This window comes from Sander lucioperca, chromosome 11, assembly GCF_008315115.2.
Source record: "Sander lucioperca isolate FBNREF2018 chromosome 11, SLUC_FBN_1.2, whole genome shotgun sequence".
In the NCBI taxonomy this organism is placed as follows: Eukaryota; Metazoa; Chordata; class Actinopteri; order Perciformes; family Percidae; genus Sander; species Sander lucioperca.
The window spans coordinates 16,614,619-16,632,942 of NC_050183.1; the positions used below are offsets into that span (position 1 = coordinate 16,614,619).

The following is an 18,324-nucleotide window of genomic DNA, read 5'->3' on the forward strand; positions in this document are numbered from 1 at the left end:
AGGAGACCGTTTTGGGCTTTAGCGGAAAGGGGGGGAGGGACTGAGAAGTTGTCGATGTTCCTATGTTGAATCCAACCTACGGCACCTTTAAGAGTCAAGCAAAGCAAAGTATAAAACAAATTACTATGTCAGGTGATATTGAGAAGACATGTCGTCTAGCTTGACAACGGTGACAGCGCTCATTGGAACAATCGTTTTTCAACCGAGAAAACCATTGCTTTATGTCATGGTGTGTTGAGATGACGTGTTGAGATGTCAGCATCACTTTTTGAGTAATGTCACATTTGGAAACAGGGGTTGTTTTTGACCCTTCACGTGAGTCAAGAGGAACCTATCCATCTTTCCTCTGCACTCTGAGATTACTATTGAACTGAGAAGTCAATTTACCACCCAGGTGTATACAGCACATAGCCGACACATGTTCAGGAATCAATACAACCTATGGATCCGGCACGAAGCACACACCCGCACAAACACCTGAGTGATAACCAAAGGCCTGATTGACGGCTGAAATTCCAATCGGAGACATTTGTTTCGTGGGCACATAAGCAGCTACTGCCTGGCTGTTGATAGATCCCAATCAAGGGTCTGTGTGTGTTTCACTCACCCAGATAAACTGTGACCTTTACTGGAGGAGGGAGGCCATGAAAGCAATCTGCTTGTGTAATTACCTGTCAGAAGGTAGCCTGTTACTGCTGGGGAAAACACTGCATATAATCATGTAATCTACACAACACAGGTGCTAAGTGTGTGTGTGTGTGTGTGTGTGTGTGTGTGTGTGTGTGTGTGTGTGTGTGTGTGTGTGTGTGTGTGTGTGTGTGTGTGTGTGTGTGTGTGTGTGTGTGTGTGTGTGCGCGCGCTCACAAATGTTGTGTATAACGAGGGTGAGACGTGTATGGAGGCATGTTACATGCATGGGATAATTAATTCTCTATGTATGTCTATGTAACAACTGGTGTAGGTGGATTTCGTGCACGTGGCTGGTGAGGAGGGTGCGGTGCATAACAAAGTGTTTGTGTGTGTTAAAGTTGCCTGATTGTTTCTTTGTTAAGTCGCTCCATGTAGGTGTGTGCAGAGGGGGTGGAACGTGTGGCGCTGGTGCATGTGCCACAGTAATTGTTCTTTCCTTAAATAGCTGCTGTCATAGTTACTGCATGCCTGTGGGCAGGTTGCTAGAATACATCGGCACCTGAAACCTTTTTTAAAAAAAAAACTTCTCAAGAGACTGTAGTAAGATTTAATCAGAAAAACACACGCCTAAGGCGAGGTGAAATGTGTAGATGGATCGTCGTCTTCCATACTGCTCTCTGTTTTCCCAATCTATCTGTGCATTTTCATAAAGATAATTTTTTTGGGCATTTTCGGCCTTTATTTTGACAGGACAGCTGAAGACATGAAAGGGGAGAAAGAGGGGGAACCCGGGCCCGCTGTGTCGAGGAGAAAACCTCTATATACGGGCTTCCGCTCTACCAACTGAGCTATCCGGGCGCCCCTATCTGTGCATTTTTGTGTGCAAATTCACCTGCTTCTCATTCTCGTCCTCCAGTTTCAGCCTCTCCTCGATGCAGTCGCGGGCTTGCAGGAAGACTTTCCTCTGGGTGCGCTCGGTGAGAATCCTCACAAACACCCCCGACAAGTTGACGCTGGTGAACAGCACCGCATTGGCCACCAGCTGCACACATACAAGAACAGACATGCCAAACACAGCCGGCAGCGTCTCCATACTGTATGTGCTGTGAACACACATGCATTTCTGTGTGCAATCCTATAACCTGGCTGCATTAGACTTCACAATCCTTGATTAATCCATAGGATGGATTAGATGTCAGACATCCATGTCAGCACATTGGTTACAGCACAAATCATACTGTAGGTGTGACTTTGAGAAGAAAAGCCATAGTGCAATGGCTGGCAGATAAAGTGCATTATTAATTAGTGATCAGAGACTATTGATTGGGCCGAACACTTCCATTTGGAGGATTAACTCTTTAGCTACTCTGCGTTGTTGATTCCTAAAAGGTTGGAGGTGAAAGGTCAGAGAAACACTCTAATCCAGCACAGCAAGATGCAGAAAAAACTTCCAGCTATAGTGCGGCGGTTCCCAAGCTAAGGGTCTGGACCCACAAATTAAACCGGAGGGGTCATGAAATGATTTACAGGAAAAACATAATTAGTCTACACAAAGTTAAGGTTTATTTTTTTTTCAGAATTTTCTCTAACTTCTTTGCGATTTTACTTGTAAATTTCTGTGTCATTTTATCTCCTCAGGCATCCAAAGATAAATTCTAGAAAACGATTACCCTTTGGTTGAACTGGTTGCATCTGCTGATGAGAGTAGACACTGCTACATTTTAAGGAGTCACACGCTAAAAAAGGTTAGGAACCCCTGAATGAATGCATTGCTACAAAATAAGTAAGTTTGTCAAACTCATATGAACACAGTGTCCTTTGGCAGTGTTTCCCAACTTGGGGATCAAAATAAATCTGAGGGTTGACATGTAAACAGCACCAAAAAAAACAGAAAAATATGTTTCTGAACTTTTTTCTAATCTGTGTTTTTTGCTCGTGGATTACTGGACCATTTTACATTGTAAACCACCTTAACATTTCTATCAAAACAAGTTGAGAATAAATAATTAGTCTTTGGTTGAACTGGTCACTGTGCAATGGCATTTGTAACCTGAGAAGGGTCGCAAGTAGCTTTATTTTAGGGTTCACACGCCAAAAAAAAGGGAAACTACTGTTTTATAGGACCAGAAAAAGTAAGATGTTACACAACTCAGAAACCATGTTTCACCACATGTGTCCAAAAAACATCCCACATACTAAAAATAATCACTTCTACCTATAATCTGGAGCACAAGGACCAGTCAAGAATCAGCACTCGGTTGTGATTGCGGCTCTGCAGGATCCTGTTTCAGCACCGGCAGCTGGACAGCTCCTCGTCTGCTTCATTACTGAGGTGGGCTAAAGTAAAACTTTTGCTCTCTTCCAAATTTTCCACCCACAGTGTCCTGGAGCTAAAATCGATCACTGAGAGTGTTTTGAACCTTTTCTTCTCCAGGGAAAGCCAGATGAGTAAGAATGCTGTTTTCTCGGCAGCACTTTACATTCATACAGTTTACTTCGTAGCCCGACTGGGAGCCTGTACAACTACAATCTTCTAAAGACCCATATTTTTTCACTTGCTTTTAGCTTAGTCTGAGGCTGCTTGGCTTCTGTCAAGTCACCTCTTGACTTGTCTTTTATTTTCCTATACTGCTTTTTAACCCATTGTTGATTTAATTCCCTATCCTCACATCCTTTTTTTACTTGACATTGGTTGTATCATGTCAGTTGCTTTGTATTACATTTTGTGGCAACACTTCACTTGAAGGTATCTACATAAGAGTGACATGACACTGTCATGAAAACATAAACTAATCCTAACCCTAACCATAACTTGTCATGACAAAAACCGAATGACACTAAAAGAAGCGTTATGTCATACACGTTTATGACTTGTTTATAATGTTTATGAATAGAATAGAATACACTTTATTGTCCCCGAGGGGAAATTTGTCTTCGACATAGTGCACGTTCATGTCACTCTTATGTAGATACCTTCAAGTAAAGTGTAACCCATTTTGTATTGTTGTGTTTGTTATGTATTTTTTTTATTTATGTAACCTAATGTTGTCCATCTGCGTAACGCCGACTTCAAACCATCTGCCTTGGTTGTAAAGCACTTTGGGTCAACTTATGATGTTTTAAATGTGCTATATAAATAAAGATGACTTGACTTACACTGGAGCAGTTGCTCAAGGGTACTTGGACTGTAGTTTTTTTTAAGTGAAAGTGTGACTCAACCCCACTACCTGTTTGATGTGACGATGGCTCAAGCGATAAGAACATTTACAGTAACTAGGCATAAGGCAGTAGTGTTGGGTTTGCGTGGCTGACTGGATTAACCAGTATGCAGGTGCAGGTTCAACACGTACCGGTCTCCACAGCTTCTGCTTCCTTCCCGTGAACGACGTCGCGATGACAATGAAGTGAGACGTAGCCAGCATCACCCCGAACAGCACAGCCAGCAGCGTCCGCACCGGCAGCAGCACGTAAGCCACGAGGGTGACCAGCATGAGCTGCCACACGCCTTGCTCCGGGGCCGCGGCGCTCAGCAGCTCCGCGGTGCCGAGCGCCAGCGGGAACGGGCAGCAGAGCAGCGCGAAGGTGAAGCTGAACAGCAGGGCCAGCTTCGCGATCTGCTGCAGCTGCGTCACCTGCAGGTACTTGACGTTGGTGACGATGAAGAGCGACAGGAAGACCACGCAGTGCACCGGGTACGAGCCCTTGGACAGGGTGAGCCGCGGGCTGGACAGCAGCTCCACCAGGGACAGCGACGACGCGGCCACGATGAGCACCGCGAGCGCCTTGAGCGTGGCGGTCTGCTCCAGCTTCAGGTTGTAGTTCTGGAAGAGAGCCTCCAGCTCCGGGCTGTTGAACTCGTCCTCACAGGCGATGGCGCCCAGGGGCAAGCCGGCCGGGCAGTGACCCTTCCTCCGCCGGGTCTTGACTCTTTCGAATGGCACCTCCTCCATGTTCCGGCCATTCATGAAGCGGGGTGGGGGGGGTGGGGGGGTGGGGGGGGATGGCGCGCGAGCCCTCAACTTTTCGGTTCGTCTCCTTTCGTTCGGGAATCGAACCGGCACCCTCTCCCAGAGTTCATGCGTCCTGGATGTCCGAGGGTCGGGCTCGGTGTCAAGAGAGGGAGAGGGTGGCAGTGGAGACAACAGAGCACCGCGCGCGCGCCCTATCCACAGGTTGACGATTGTTGGTGTGTCGTCAGAAAAGTAGCCCGACCAATGTGCAGAACGCCTCTCTCTCTCTCTCTCTCTCTCTCTCTCTCTCTCTCTCGGACCCCCTGCGGTGCCTCAAGCGGGGTTACCGGTGATCCTGCCCTACAACCGGACTCATCGGAAGGTTTACGCTTGTGTGTGATGATAATCCAAACAGCTCACCACGAGGCTCGGCGTACAGTCACAAACAAATTATTTGACTATATTTTCCCTGGTTTACTTTCTCTCTTCCTCTCGCCTCTGAGACGCACACAATCTCTCTCTCTCTCTCTCTCTCTCTCTCTCTCTCTCTCTCTCTCTCTCTCTCTCTCTCTCTCTCACACACACACACACACACACACACACACACACACACACACACACACACACACACAGTACGCTAAATGTTATGATCTACTGTATCTTCCTGCTTTAATTTACTTTAGTGAAATGTCAGTGGTTGGGTGAAGACAGCAGCATAACAGCGCTGGTGATTTCCCCTCACAGTGTCCGCAGTCAAAGCTGATGTAGTTCCCAGCCAGCTAAAAATAGCCCAGCTGGATGGTCCAATATAGCAACAATTTGGTCTTTCCCGCATCTCTTCCCCCTCATGTATTTTTATTGCAAAGTCAAGTGCTCATTTCACGCAGAGAATTAACAAACACACAAAAAAAACGCCAGAGAGGGAAGGTAATGCGCGTGCAGTGAGGCTAAAAATAGCTCTCTCTTACCGAATTAACCGTGAAAATGTAAGAATGATGACGTGCATCTTGAAATGGGATGCACTATTGTTATGGTTGAGGGCATTTGCATATTTTGTGCATTTCTTTGTGTTATGATGCAGGTTTTACAAGTTGAAACTTAAACACCCACGAGGATAAATCATTGCAGAACAAATCGCGATAGAAGAAAGGCACATCCTTGAAAATGTAACGAAAAAGGACATGTGAATATGCGAATGAGAATTTCAACAAAGATCATTCAGAAGAACCATGGATTAAAATATGGGAACTCAAGAAAAGGATAAATGGTCTGCAAAATAGCAGCAGCTGCAGTAACAAAATGTAGTAATTGGCATGAAGAAAAGTAAAAAAAGAAAAAGAAAAAAAGGTGTTATATAAGAATATAATTGAGCAGAAATATTCAGGATATCCAAAAATGTGCTTGTATCGAAATTGAGATGACTCCTACCAAATGGGTAGTGTTTATGTGCCTTATTTTTGCTTATCAATGTCATAGCCTATAGGTTATTACATGGGATTTTAATGTGAGCTTTCACCAAGTTAAAGTTCAGAAGTTGCAAAACAAATAGTAACAGGATAAAGGCCATCTTCGGTGAAAATATAACTAATATCATTAAAGCACATATAAACATGCAATTTGGAAAGATAAATGCCAGCAAACTAGCATAAAAAGGAGTAGCAGAAGTACAACATGGAGAAAAGATCATACGATGTGTCGTAGAAGACTATGAGATTAACATGTGTAATGGATAACAATTACATTTTAGGAGGGAGAAAAATTAGATTGTAGTGTAAAATACTGTATGTAGCAATAGTTTACAGCAGATGTCTTCACATTAAGAGCTCACCTGAGCATCAGTCATACATAACGGGAAGTATTTACATGCACGTGCGTTAGGGGTGTGCAAAACAATCGATTCACATTCGTATCGTAACTCGTAAATGTAACTGTCGCGGTTTTTAACATGTTAACGTTGTGAAATGGTCACAGTTTGGTTAGGTTTTGGCACCAAAACTACTTTGTGATGTTTAGAAAAAGATTGTGGTATGGGTTAAAATCAGACGTTACTTTATTTCCGGTTACGTGCGTGACGTAGCTCCGTTTGTTCTGTTATTTTTAATTTTGAAACACCCAAAGCAACTTATCGTTGCTGTCGGGTGAAAAACTTGTGTGTCCTAAATCACTGTTTTTCAGGAAATGAAAAAATTAATTAATTAAACCAGGCTAACAAGAGAGGAGACGACAACAACTATCAGCTTAGCATCGCTAGCGTTAGCCTTAGCTAACTCCTTCACCACTAACGGAGCAAGCTGGAAAATCTAACTGTTCCCGAACCCCGTGGGGAGGAGGGCCACAACATTATGGCCACCAACAAAACTCAGCAAAGATTGTTCCTGCTCGGGCTTTAACTTCTGTATATTCTGCAGCGTTGCCACAACGGACCACATCTTTCTCCACCGCCCACGGAACTACAACTCAAACTAGTGCATGTCACAACCTCAACGTCATCGTTCTCAGCCCCTCCCTCTGTTTGCTAATCGGACCGCCAAATATTTGGCCAGAGAAAACCCAAGGGGGTAAGCTTCGCCTCAGAGCTCGAATCTCCTATGGCGCCATTTTGATGCTACAAAGCGATCACCCGACGTTAGCATTCCATTGACTGCCATTCATTTTGACGTCACTTTGACAGCGAATAACTTTACATCTGAAGCGTTTAAAGACTTTATTTGTCCATTGTTTATTTCTAAAGAAACACGACAATGTATAAAAAGCTCCATTACCTTGTATCTCACGTTATGGCTCCGTAGCAGACGTTTTTGTAAAAATAGGCTAACGATTGTGTCATAACCACGCGACTTACTGTCGCATAGTAGAGGAATTACCGTATAGTACAGGAGAAGCTCGCAGGCAGTTTGGACTTACATTAGCTGTTTAAGTGTAATTACTAATGTTAACTAGCATTTTAGTTAGCAATAATTAGCCTGTGTCCACGTTATCTCCTTACATATACCTACGCTCTCCTTCTCTGCAAGATTGGGAATGATTGAGATTTCTCTTGGCACAGCTATCAGAAGACTTACAACTTTCAGACAGGTTGCTCACGTCACATTTACGTCGTTTCTCTCAGTTGGAGGCTGCGCAAAAGTGCTTCTAAAGGCCTTCACTGGTCTCCGTCCAGAGCAACGGGATCTGTTGGTCCATTCTTATATACAGTCTATGAGAAAACCCAAGAATATACCGCAAACCCAGACGAAGTACTGAAGGAAAATGAAAATTGAGCGGAAGTACGTAGGAGGGCGGAGCCAGGCTAATCTCAAGGTCTCTGAGGAGGTCAAAGGGCCGGCTCATCGATGAAGAAGTCAATGTGGAGCACTTTGAGTGCTCCTAACAAAAAATCTTTACATGCGCACATACAATTACTATGTGGTCAATATCGGACGTCGTATTTTAAATTGATAGGCTGCAGAGACGAGATCACAACAGTAAGACGAAAGACAATCTGACCCTCATCTGAGGGGAGACTGATATGATTTTGTCTAGCGATGAAAAAAGCTCACATGTCCCTGTCCCAGTCTTACAGAATCATCAAATGAGGCTTTTAAAAACACATGAATCTTGTCTGGCTTTTACCTACCTCATCACTTTTGAAAATTTAGATTTTAACTTTAATTTTCCTCTTTATCTGTATAGGTCTACAAACATTGTAAATGCCATTTAAGCCGACTTCTCTCGCTCTTTCATTATTTTCTCTTAATGAAAAACATTGTATATTTGTTGCTATATAAATAAAACTTAAACAAGTTGTTTTGGAATGTTGAATGCAGCTATATTTTCCATCTCATACCCCCACTGGCTCAATTCAAAGTGTCTCATCTTTCCTGTTTAGCATCTAACCCGCGAAGTGAAGCAAAGTGATACAGCAGCCAGGCAGCGCAACACAAACACACTGGCTCCACTTCCCCCCTCTCCTGAAGTAAGTGACCTCCCTCCAGCATGCCTTGACAGTCCCCCGTTGCCATGGCAACAGAGGCAATAAGGCTAGCAGTTGTGACTGATATGCTGCTGAGGTGTTTCCCAATCTGACACCCTGGCTCCCTCTCTCTCCATCTTTTGTGTGTGTGTCTCTCTCTCTCCTCTGTCTTCTCTCTCTTTGTCTTTCGTTCAGGCGGTTTGAGATGATCAGTGCAGCTGATGTGTTTGTATCTAGTCTGCGCCGCGGTGACACGGCGCCCTGCCCTGCTGGCTCATTGTGCTCACTGACATTTCCCCAAATTGAGGCTTTGACATCAATGATGGGATGGTGCAGACGAAAGCTTCGTAGGTGGCCCCGAACCACACAAAAACCTTCCCACCAACCATGCAAAAACACAAAAGGTGGGTGAGATGAGGAGGGTGAAGACATGTAGTGGTAGCCATGTGTGGTACAAGGTTGTGTGTGTGTGTGTGTGTGTGTGTGTGTGTGTGTGTGTGTGTGTGTGTGTGTGTATGTGTAGAGCGAGTAAATTCATAACAAACTTTGAAAATGTCAGACCAAGTCTAGCACTGCCTCAAAACAGGCGACCCTGAGATTGCAGCTATGATTTCCCCACTCCCAGCATCACAGCCAGGTGATTTCCTGTTCACAGACCCTGTGTGTGTGTGTGTGTGTGTGTGTGTGTGTGTGTGTGTGTGTGTGTGTGTGTGTGTGTGTGTGTGTGTGTGTGTGTATGTTGGCAGCCAGTTGGCAGGGAGACACAGAGACAGGATAAATGGGACCTTAGCAGACAGGGATTTTTAGCACATTCATCAATAGGAGCCCTCCACCGGGGCTGAGGAAGCTGCTGCTGCAGTGTTGTTTGCATTCATGAATAAACCTGCTTGCTGCCATTCATACAAACACAATTAGCTCCATGCTTCTCCTGTGGTAGACAGGAATAGATGAACACAGAAACAAGCTCTCATGCATGAACACTGATATTTATACAGCCGCTGAAAGATCTTGTGAAACGCATTGTCTGCATAATCGCTGTGCAAAGCGAAATGGATTCATCCTTACATTCTTACATGATGTTAGCATGTATGAAAATGCTAAAACGGGAGGTCAAAAAGGTAAACAGAATTTTTTTTTAAACAAGCCGTCATTGGCACCTCTACACTGTTGCTTTAATGTATTTTAAAGCGCACAACAGCCAGCAGATTGTACGTATGCATCCATATGCACAAGAGGAGAAATGAAAAAGATGAGAGAGACACACAAAAAAAAGTCTTCAGCAGTAGGCTGTGTTAAAGTGTGTGTGTGTGTGTGTGTGTGTGTGTGTGTGTGTGTGTGTGTGTGTGTGTGTGTGTGTGTGTGTGTGTGTGTGTGGCCTCCTGGGTTGTGTGTGGGAGTGCTATTGAGAGATATTTTTAATTCTGTGTGTCAGCTCCTTTTCATCTCCCTCAGCAAGAGATGTCGGAGGGAAGCTGAAAAACATTTCCAATGCAACTATCATTTAAACACACACACAAACACACGCACGCACACACAAACACAGATACACACACCCATGCAAAAAAACACATGCAGTTTCATAAGTCTTTCATGTGGCACCAGTTGAGTCTTTGAAAGTTAAAATAAGCCTGCCAGATTGTCGGCGTATTTTATGAAATTTCCCTCGGAGTGCTTGTGAGGGAATTTTACATGAACACGATTAAAATATGAATGTGATCCTGAATGGATACAATCCCAGATGAATGATAAAATTTTCCTGTCATGCCACCAAAAAAAAGGTGATGAAAGATTTGAAAAAAAAAAAGACTGGTTCCTCGCCATTTATGAGAAGAAATAAACAACTTCTGGTGTTTAGTTTGAAAGAAAAAGAAGGCTTTTAATTCTCCCACGCCTCCGAGCCACAGTGACTGAATAATACTTCACCATACGGTAGATAATGACAATAATAATTCCCTGTGGAGCAGCAGTCGTCGACCTAATGACTTTCTTCCATGCCACTGCTTTTAGGAGTGTGAAAAAGTCACTGTGGACTGCAAAGTAGGATTAACGTCATCCTGGTGGAATACAGAGCAGGAATTCTCTCAAGTAAAAAGGTAAATGGATTTTGCTCACACTCTCTTATTCTCCGTGAAGCTTGTGAATGAACACAATTGTCTCAATCACATGTCACACAGCAGGTTGTATACTGGTTTTACAGTATGTGGCCACCCTAAGCATAAAAGATTTCTATTTGACTATCCAGACGTGACACATCTACAGACATCTGAACTCTAACATGTACACGTAGATAGATAAACATGATGTTTTCAAACCTCTCATTTTTAGCGTCACGGCTGTTAAACATTTGGGATGGATCCCAAATGTGAGTCACAGGAAAATCAAAATAGTTCCTTCAAATGACTGGGTAAGAAATAAGGTGTCTGAATGTATCTGAAAAAAAAAGGTAAATATGTACTTCATGCTGCCGGGTTGCAGATTACACCCTAAGTATTAAATAAAGTATGAACTGTGAGCTTGAGGTTAAACCGCTGGCTGTCAGCTTTATTAAGGGTGCTTAAAGGTTCACATTCATGTGAAGTGCTCTAGTGCCACACAAGCTCTTAAAAGCAATACCCCACCCCAAAATGATCATGTGTATATCAATGACTCACCCCGTTTTATTTTGAATTCTCGAAGAACACTTTGTTTTTCTCTCATGGCTCCACGGTGAACGAAAAGAATCCAAAAACGGAGAACATTCCTGATGCTTGAAGTAATGGGGGCCCACGTGTAACCACAGCCAAACTATATCAAACCATCGTCTAACAAACTCACACACAACTCAAGCAGTATCATCCAATGTCATTTCGAAAATTCGTATGCTCAGTACTTCCAAAACAGATGCATTTTCCCTAAAAGCTTAGCATTTAAAATACTTCTGCATATACATGTCTCACGCTTGGGCAAGTGCGCTACTTGTTCGACACATAGAGAACAGTACATAGAGAGTAGTATGTGTATAGAGTGTGTAGACACCCTTAAATGAAGCTGAAAGACAGCACTTTAAACGACAATTCCAGTTTATTACAACTAGGATCTTATTTCTTTAGTTTGGGCCAGTATTCCTATTGGCTATAATATCATTGTATACTCACCGAAATACTGACATCTGGGAATATGGCTACATCGCTACAACAAACTCAAACTCAAAAAGTTGATTGTTGACACGATCAAGCAGGTTGAGTTCTGTGCATAACCCCAGAAGAAAACACAGTATTGTACATATTTAAACAAATGAGCTATAATAAGGTCATTAGTGAGCTTTGGAGTTGCTGGAAGGTGGATTTCTATTTACCTTTTACATTGCCAGGCTAGCTGTTTCCCCCTGCTTCCAGTCTTTATGCTAAGCAAAGCTAACAGGCAGCTAGTTGTAGCTACATATTTACCTTGCAGACATGAGAGTGGTATCGAACTTCTCATCTTACTACTTTACACTCTCAGCAAAAAAACCCAAATAATATATTTCTCAAAAATGTTCTGTACTATTCCTATGATCTTGTGGGCTTGTCTTGAATAGGGACCCTTTTAGTTTTTACTCCTTATTAGTCTCGCATTGCCAGAGGGTCTGACTAGTCCACACAGCATTCTGGGATGGAAAAAAAACATGCTCTGGTTTATTGGCATTTCTTTAAACCAATCACAGTCGTCATGGGCGGTGCTAAGCGCCGGACAGAGCCATGGTGTCTGTGCAAAATAGCCTCGGGAAGGAACTTGTTTTGGTGGAACGTGTACGTTCAAAAGTTGTTTTAGTCATTCAACAGAAAACTCAGATTGGACAGATAGTCTAGCTAGCTGTCTGGATTTACCCTGCAGAGATCTAAGGAGCAGTTAACCATAGTCCTCAGAAATCCACTAGAGTTTAGAACGCCAACACAAAGAAAGCGGAGGGTAATGGACATTTGGCCGAAAATGAGGTGCAGAATTTCCGGCGCCACCTGAACAATCCCGGAAGTGAAACGTCGTCGATATAGACTATTCCTTTATTAATTTAGTTCATATTGTGCAAATTAATTGTTTGTCCTTAAATAAAGGTGTAACAGTCTTTGCCAGATTGTCTTAACCACTTCATGTGGAGGTAAAACGGAAAATAAGTGCACTGTTGTGCAAATGTTGGCAATACACAACAACCCACGAATGTAACAGCTAGTGTCAAAAAGGTCTTGCATGGACATGACCTCTCTCTCAATCTTTGGCAAATATGTTCAGAATTGGAAATATAAGTACAAGACAAGATGTCACAACCTTGCAAAGAGAGTTTCATGAAACCAATCATCACACATTCTGCACGAAATGTTGAGAGAACATCGTGAATAAAGTTGCCTTTATCTGACAATTTTAAGATAACCTCTAACCTGGATGACTTCATGTTGAGAGAATAAATCTTCAGTTTGGTTTTAACTTTAAAATCATCCTGACAATGTTTCTCTAAAAGGAGGCTCAGAAGAATGACTAAAACAGAGAAGACTGTAATGAAGGTTGCCTGATGCTAACACGAGTTAAAAACATTTTCTAATGTTCTATCTGTTCTGCGAGTGCAGTTCAATAGTTTCATTATTTTCAGATGAGTAGAAGGTGGCCAGTCTGATCAATGCAGGAGCCGGGCCGAGAGACAGAGTCACCCTCGGTGACCGCGGTCTGGGGTCAACTTCCCAATCAACATGACAAATCAAATATTCAGCAGCGGCTTGGTGACACTCTGAAACGGCTCGCACTGGAGACAGAGACGAGGGAAAGCCAGGCACACTTTAAAGCCAGGGACAGAATCACCATGAGCTGTGTGTGTGTTTCACACTGGCACGTATTTCCCCCGACAGATTATAGCTCCACACATCAAATATTAAAGTGACGGCGTGAATTATTGATCCCAATCAATGTTTACAGATCAGAGCTCTCAGCTTGGCAGAGGAGAAGCTAATGAGTGGGGGCTAAATGGATAGATGAGCAGCACTGCCGAGCCCCAGATACACTCCTGCTGTACAGAGGGGCTGATGATTAACTCTGTGATGATCATCAACACAACGCCTGTGTTGCAAGCCAACTGGCATCAGATTGACTTTATATACGTATGCGTATTTTATAAGAATAAATCCATATAATCCCACTCTGTGAATGCTATTGTTTTTCAAATCCTCAAAGCTTTTCCACAAATCACCACCAATCACCACTGTCTTCCAAATGAAATAACCCAATTCAGAACCACCTTTACAAGCTGAAATCAAATATAACTCAAGCCTCAATCTCATCTAACAAGTAACTACGCTACAGAGGCATTTTTTCCTTGTGTTTTCATGGGTTGATTATGTCAGGGAAAAGATTGTGGTTATGGAGAATAAACTAGTTCAGGTTAGGCAACTAAAACACTTTGTTAAGGTTAGAGAAAGATCCCTACAAAAGAACATTCATTGCAGGTCTGTAACACCACGCAAACTTTGGTTTTTCGGATGCATAAATACAACGATGAACAACGTCCAACATAGTCTATATCCACGACGTTCCACTTCCGGGATTGCTCCGAAGCCGACGGAAATTCAGCCGGATTTCACTCATTTAGGCCGGATATCCGTTGCCTTGGGCTTTCTTTCTGTTGGCATTCTAAACTCCGTTGGATTTCTGAGGACTATGGTTAACTGCTCCTCAGATCTCTGCAGGGTAAATCCAGACAGCTAGCTAGACTATCTGTCCAATCTGAGTTTTCTGTTGCACGACTAAAACAACCTTTGAACGTACACGTTCCACCAAAACAAGTTCCTTCCTGAGGCTATTTTGCAGAGGCACCGTTGCTCTGTGATTGGTTTAAAGAAATGCCAATAAGCTAGCACGTTTTACTCCCATCCCGGAATGCTGTGTGGACTCGCCAGACCCTCCTCCACAGCGCTGTGGAGGAAGGTCTGGGAAAGCGAGACTACGTGCAATATAAACATGATACCAATCTGGGCTGGGCAAAACATCTGCCAAACATCTGTATGGTGTCTCAGGGTGTGTACCTTCATATTGGAACAGCAGCAGTTCCCCAAATGTTTCTGACAATACAGCAAGACGAAGTCAGGTCTGCAGTGCCTACACTGTTTACCCAATCTGAGCAAAACAGCCTCAACAAAAGAAGAAGCTTCACCTCTTACTCACTATTCAGTTTCATTTCAAATCTAATGTGCTGGATGACAGAGCCAACACAATGGAAAATGTGTGACTCTCCAAATACTGCACTGTATTCATCGGTCTGTTTTTCCTGCTGTCAGGACACACACACACACACACACACACACTCCCAGGCAGAACAGCTGTGAGCCCCACTGCTGATTATGTTATTGACACTGGGCAGGAAACACAAGTGGAAGCATGCCTCATCTGAGCGTCAAATACACAGAGGATGAGGCTGTTCCATCACATTAAATGACATAACTAGTTTACATCAGTGCTGCTTTACTGTGTTCAGAGAACAAAACTGACGGATTAATACAGCGTAGCCTCGCAATCTATAAATCGGTTTGTTTATGTGCTAGAATTGTTAATGCAGCGTGCTGGTTTTCTGTTGTGTCTGAGTGTCTCCAAACCCCCAGGGTCCGTGCTACAACTGATGATTAGCATTTACATAATGAGCTAAATGTTAGCTGCTGCCTTAAACTGCTAATTCTCAGCTGTATGGGGGCAAGCTGACCTACACAGAAACAAACAGGAGGGCTTGGGGAAAGGGCAATGTTGAAGTTCAAAATGGCAGAAATCTTTAAAAGAAGTTGGAAGTCTCTTTAAAGTAGAGGTCTGGTGATATTCTGTGTTGTTTTATTGTCAGCGCAAATCATGAATAGACCCCAAAACAACAATGAATTGATCCTACCAACAAGTCGTGTGTGTAAAGCCTGTAATATCTTCTACCTCTGTGCCGTAGAGCTCCATTGTCAGTTAAACAAAGTGAAATTACTTTCACAGTTTGCCAAACAAATGAATAAACGCTCACTGTACTTTATTTTGACTCAATCCCATACACACCATACCTGCTGCAACAAATACTCACTAAAGCAACAAATGTGGATTAATCCGCCACTGAAAATAGTCCCCAACAAATACACTATTAGCCTCTTTCCGATCAAGTAGTTACAGGAACGTAGTTATAAGAACAGTCCACTTCTAAACAGTTCTACTAACTACTCTCCCCCAAAACTGGTTTTGCTATTTGCATTCACACTGGCCAAGTGGCCATAGGAACTGAGCTTTTGTTATTATAATCACAGCCATCTAACCACCACTATGCGGAAAAGGGAAAAGACCCTGCCCTGAAGTAGGAGCTGAAAGAGTTATAGGAACTGTGGTCAGAGGAACTTAATAATCCCCAAATTGGTCCAGTCGGAACAGGAGAAAAAAAGGGTTCTAGTAACGTTATGTTCTAGGAACTGCAAAAATCCCTCTGGTCGGAAAGCGGCTATTGTCAGCTTTTTTAAGAAATGATTTGGGGTTTTTTTTATAAAGTGAAACTATATACTTATATACCTGATTTTAAAGATTTACATCTTCATTAGGAACAATGGGCTTGGGCTGAGAGCCACAGTGAGGAAGTCAGAGAGTTTTGAGAGATGGACCAACACATTGTTGGTTTGGTCTTTTTAAAAAATATCACCAACCTGTAACATCTGACGAGGGACAGCAGATGAAGACGAGTCTCCTCGGCTAACTCTGGCTCATTTTCAGTTTTTTTTCAGTTTTTTTTCTGTTGATCATCAAACATTGTCCCTAACCAATAAACAAACAATAATCAATGAATGGGTGATGTCTCTCGTAGGCCGATAGGATTTCAGAAATACTGAAGTTAGGAGTCCAAGTTCCCTAAGCCTCCTCGGAAAAGATTTGGCAACGGCCACAAAAAGTCTTTTTTTCACATTTATTAAATCATTTAACTTATCAGTGTTCTGTGAATTGTGTCTTTATGTGGTTTAGATGCTGCTTCAGATATGATTCTGGTGGAGAAATGCTAAATCAAGTGTGTTTTATGCTTGTATCCATGTTTTTTCTTTTCTCTGTGGAGCACTTTGGTGTAAAACATTTTGCTTTTAAAGTTCTATATAAATGAAATCAACAATGTTTGCTTTATTAGTTTTGCTTTAACAATCAAAGTCACAGAAATTGGGACTAAAAGATATCATACCAAGACTTTCAAACTCAAACTGTAATTTGTGCAATTTCTTTGGATTTGTAAAATGCAACCTCCTCCCCAGGAATACAGTGTGGTGTGTTTGAAAGCTCTAGAAAAAGCTAGTAAGTGGACCTTGAGTTGACTTTTTTTTTTTTGTTGACATTTTGGGAAATACACTAATTTGCTCTGTTGTTGAAAGTTAGGTGTGAAGATTGATAGCACTGTACGCTAAATATGAAGCTACAGACAGCCGCTTGTTAGCTTAGCTTAACAAAAAGAATAGAAACGGGGAAACAACTAGCCTGGTTCTGTTCAGAGGTATTCAAATCTGCCTCTAAAGCTCACTAATTAACACATCATGGGGGGGTGGGGGGGGGGGTTGATGGACTATGTCTTGAGTGGGACCTTTTAAAAAAACCTAAATTCCCAGAAAGAAAAAGCACTAGAGCATCATCTGTTTCTCCATTTCCTTGCTCCTCTAAAACACAAATGCTCTGCCTCTTCCTTGTCTTCCTCCTCTCTATCACAATCTGTCTTCTCAAAACACAGACAGCTTGCCCGACCGCCTGGACAACACATTCGGATCTGCTTGTCACTTCACATCTCCCTCGTCTTTGTCTTCCCTCCTCTTCTCGCCACCTCTATCTGTCTCGCTCTCTTCCTCATATTCTCTCTATCTGTCCATCTCGACCCTCCTGTATGTGTTCGCGTTGGCCAATAGAGATGTCCTGCTTTTAGTTCTTCAGCTGGGGAACCAGGGGACGTGCAGGAGCACGAGAAAGAAGAGGCTGTAAGTTTAAAGAGTTGGGGCTCTGAATGTAAACAGTGGCACGCACAGCAGCTTAGGAGAGCTATTAATAGAGCAATCGAGCAAGCAAGAGAGAGATAGACCGAGAAAGCTTTGCTTACAGAATAAAAATTGCTCCCGATAGTCAGGGATTAGTGCTTCCCTGGAGGATTTTCACTCCAAAACCCAATCTGGGGCGATTAGGAAGAGCACCAGCCTCAGTCATCTTAATTCATTTAAACCCTACCCAACAGAGAGAGACAACATAGATGCATGTTCACACGGCAATAATGCCGAAATATACATTTATACACACGTATTTAGCTGGCAGAAGCAGAAGATGGAGGATGAGGGTGTTGTCAGTTTGAAGAAAAACGGAAAGTATAGAATGTGATGCCCTTCGGTGTCATAGAAATTTGGTACACACTGAGTGAGCTAGTGCAGTTGTAGAACTGTGTGTTTCGGTTGGGCATAATTGGAAGACACACACACACACACACACACACACACACACACACACGCGTGTGCACACACACACACACACACACACTCGGAGTGAGATGCTAAGAACATCCTTACCAGTAAAAATGGCTGACGTTCACATATTATCACTATCAAATGGAAAAAAGAAATAGAAATTGCTAAATTTGGTCATCTTAAACGTTGCATTTATAGAATTTTGGCCACTCGGGGACAGAAAAACATCAAAACAAGCTGACATATACAAACTGCCATGTCTACGGCTTATGAAGTTAGGGCTAATGCCAGGTTTAGACTGCACAATGTCAGCCCAATAATGGTCCAACCGAAGCTTATTTACACTCTACTACACTCCCGTGTGGTA

General features: G+C 42.9%; 1 protein-coding gene across 1 annotated transcript in view; it reads right to left on the bottom strand.

Annotated features, from left to right (window-relative positions):
• Nucleotides 1-5,063, bottom strand: part of LOC116038182 (adenylate cyclase type 1-like) — a 54,000-nt gene extending 48,937 nt beyond the window's left edge. The window contains exons 1-2 of the mRNA XM_031282399.2: nucleotides 3,981-5,063; nucleotides 1,523-1,672 (exon numbers count right to left, since the gene is read on the bottom strand). Coding sequence (XP_031138259.1) covers nucleotides 1,523-1,672; nucleotides 3,981-4,595 — 765 coding nt within the window. The 5' untranslated portion in view covers nucleotides 4,596-5,063. The remainder of the gene's footprint in view (nucleotides 1-1,522; nucleotides 1,673-3,980) is intronic.
• Between the last annotated feature and the right edge of the window lie 13,261 nt (nucleotides 5,064-18,324).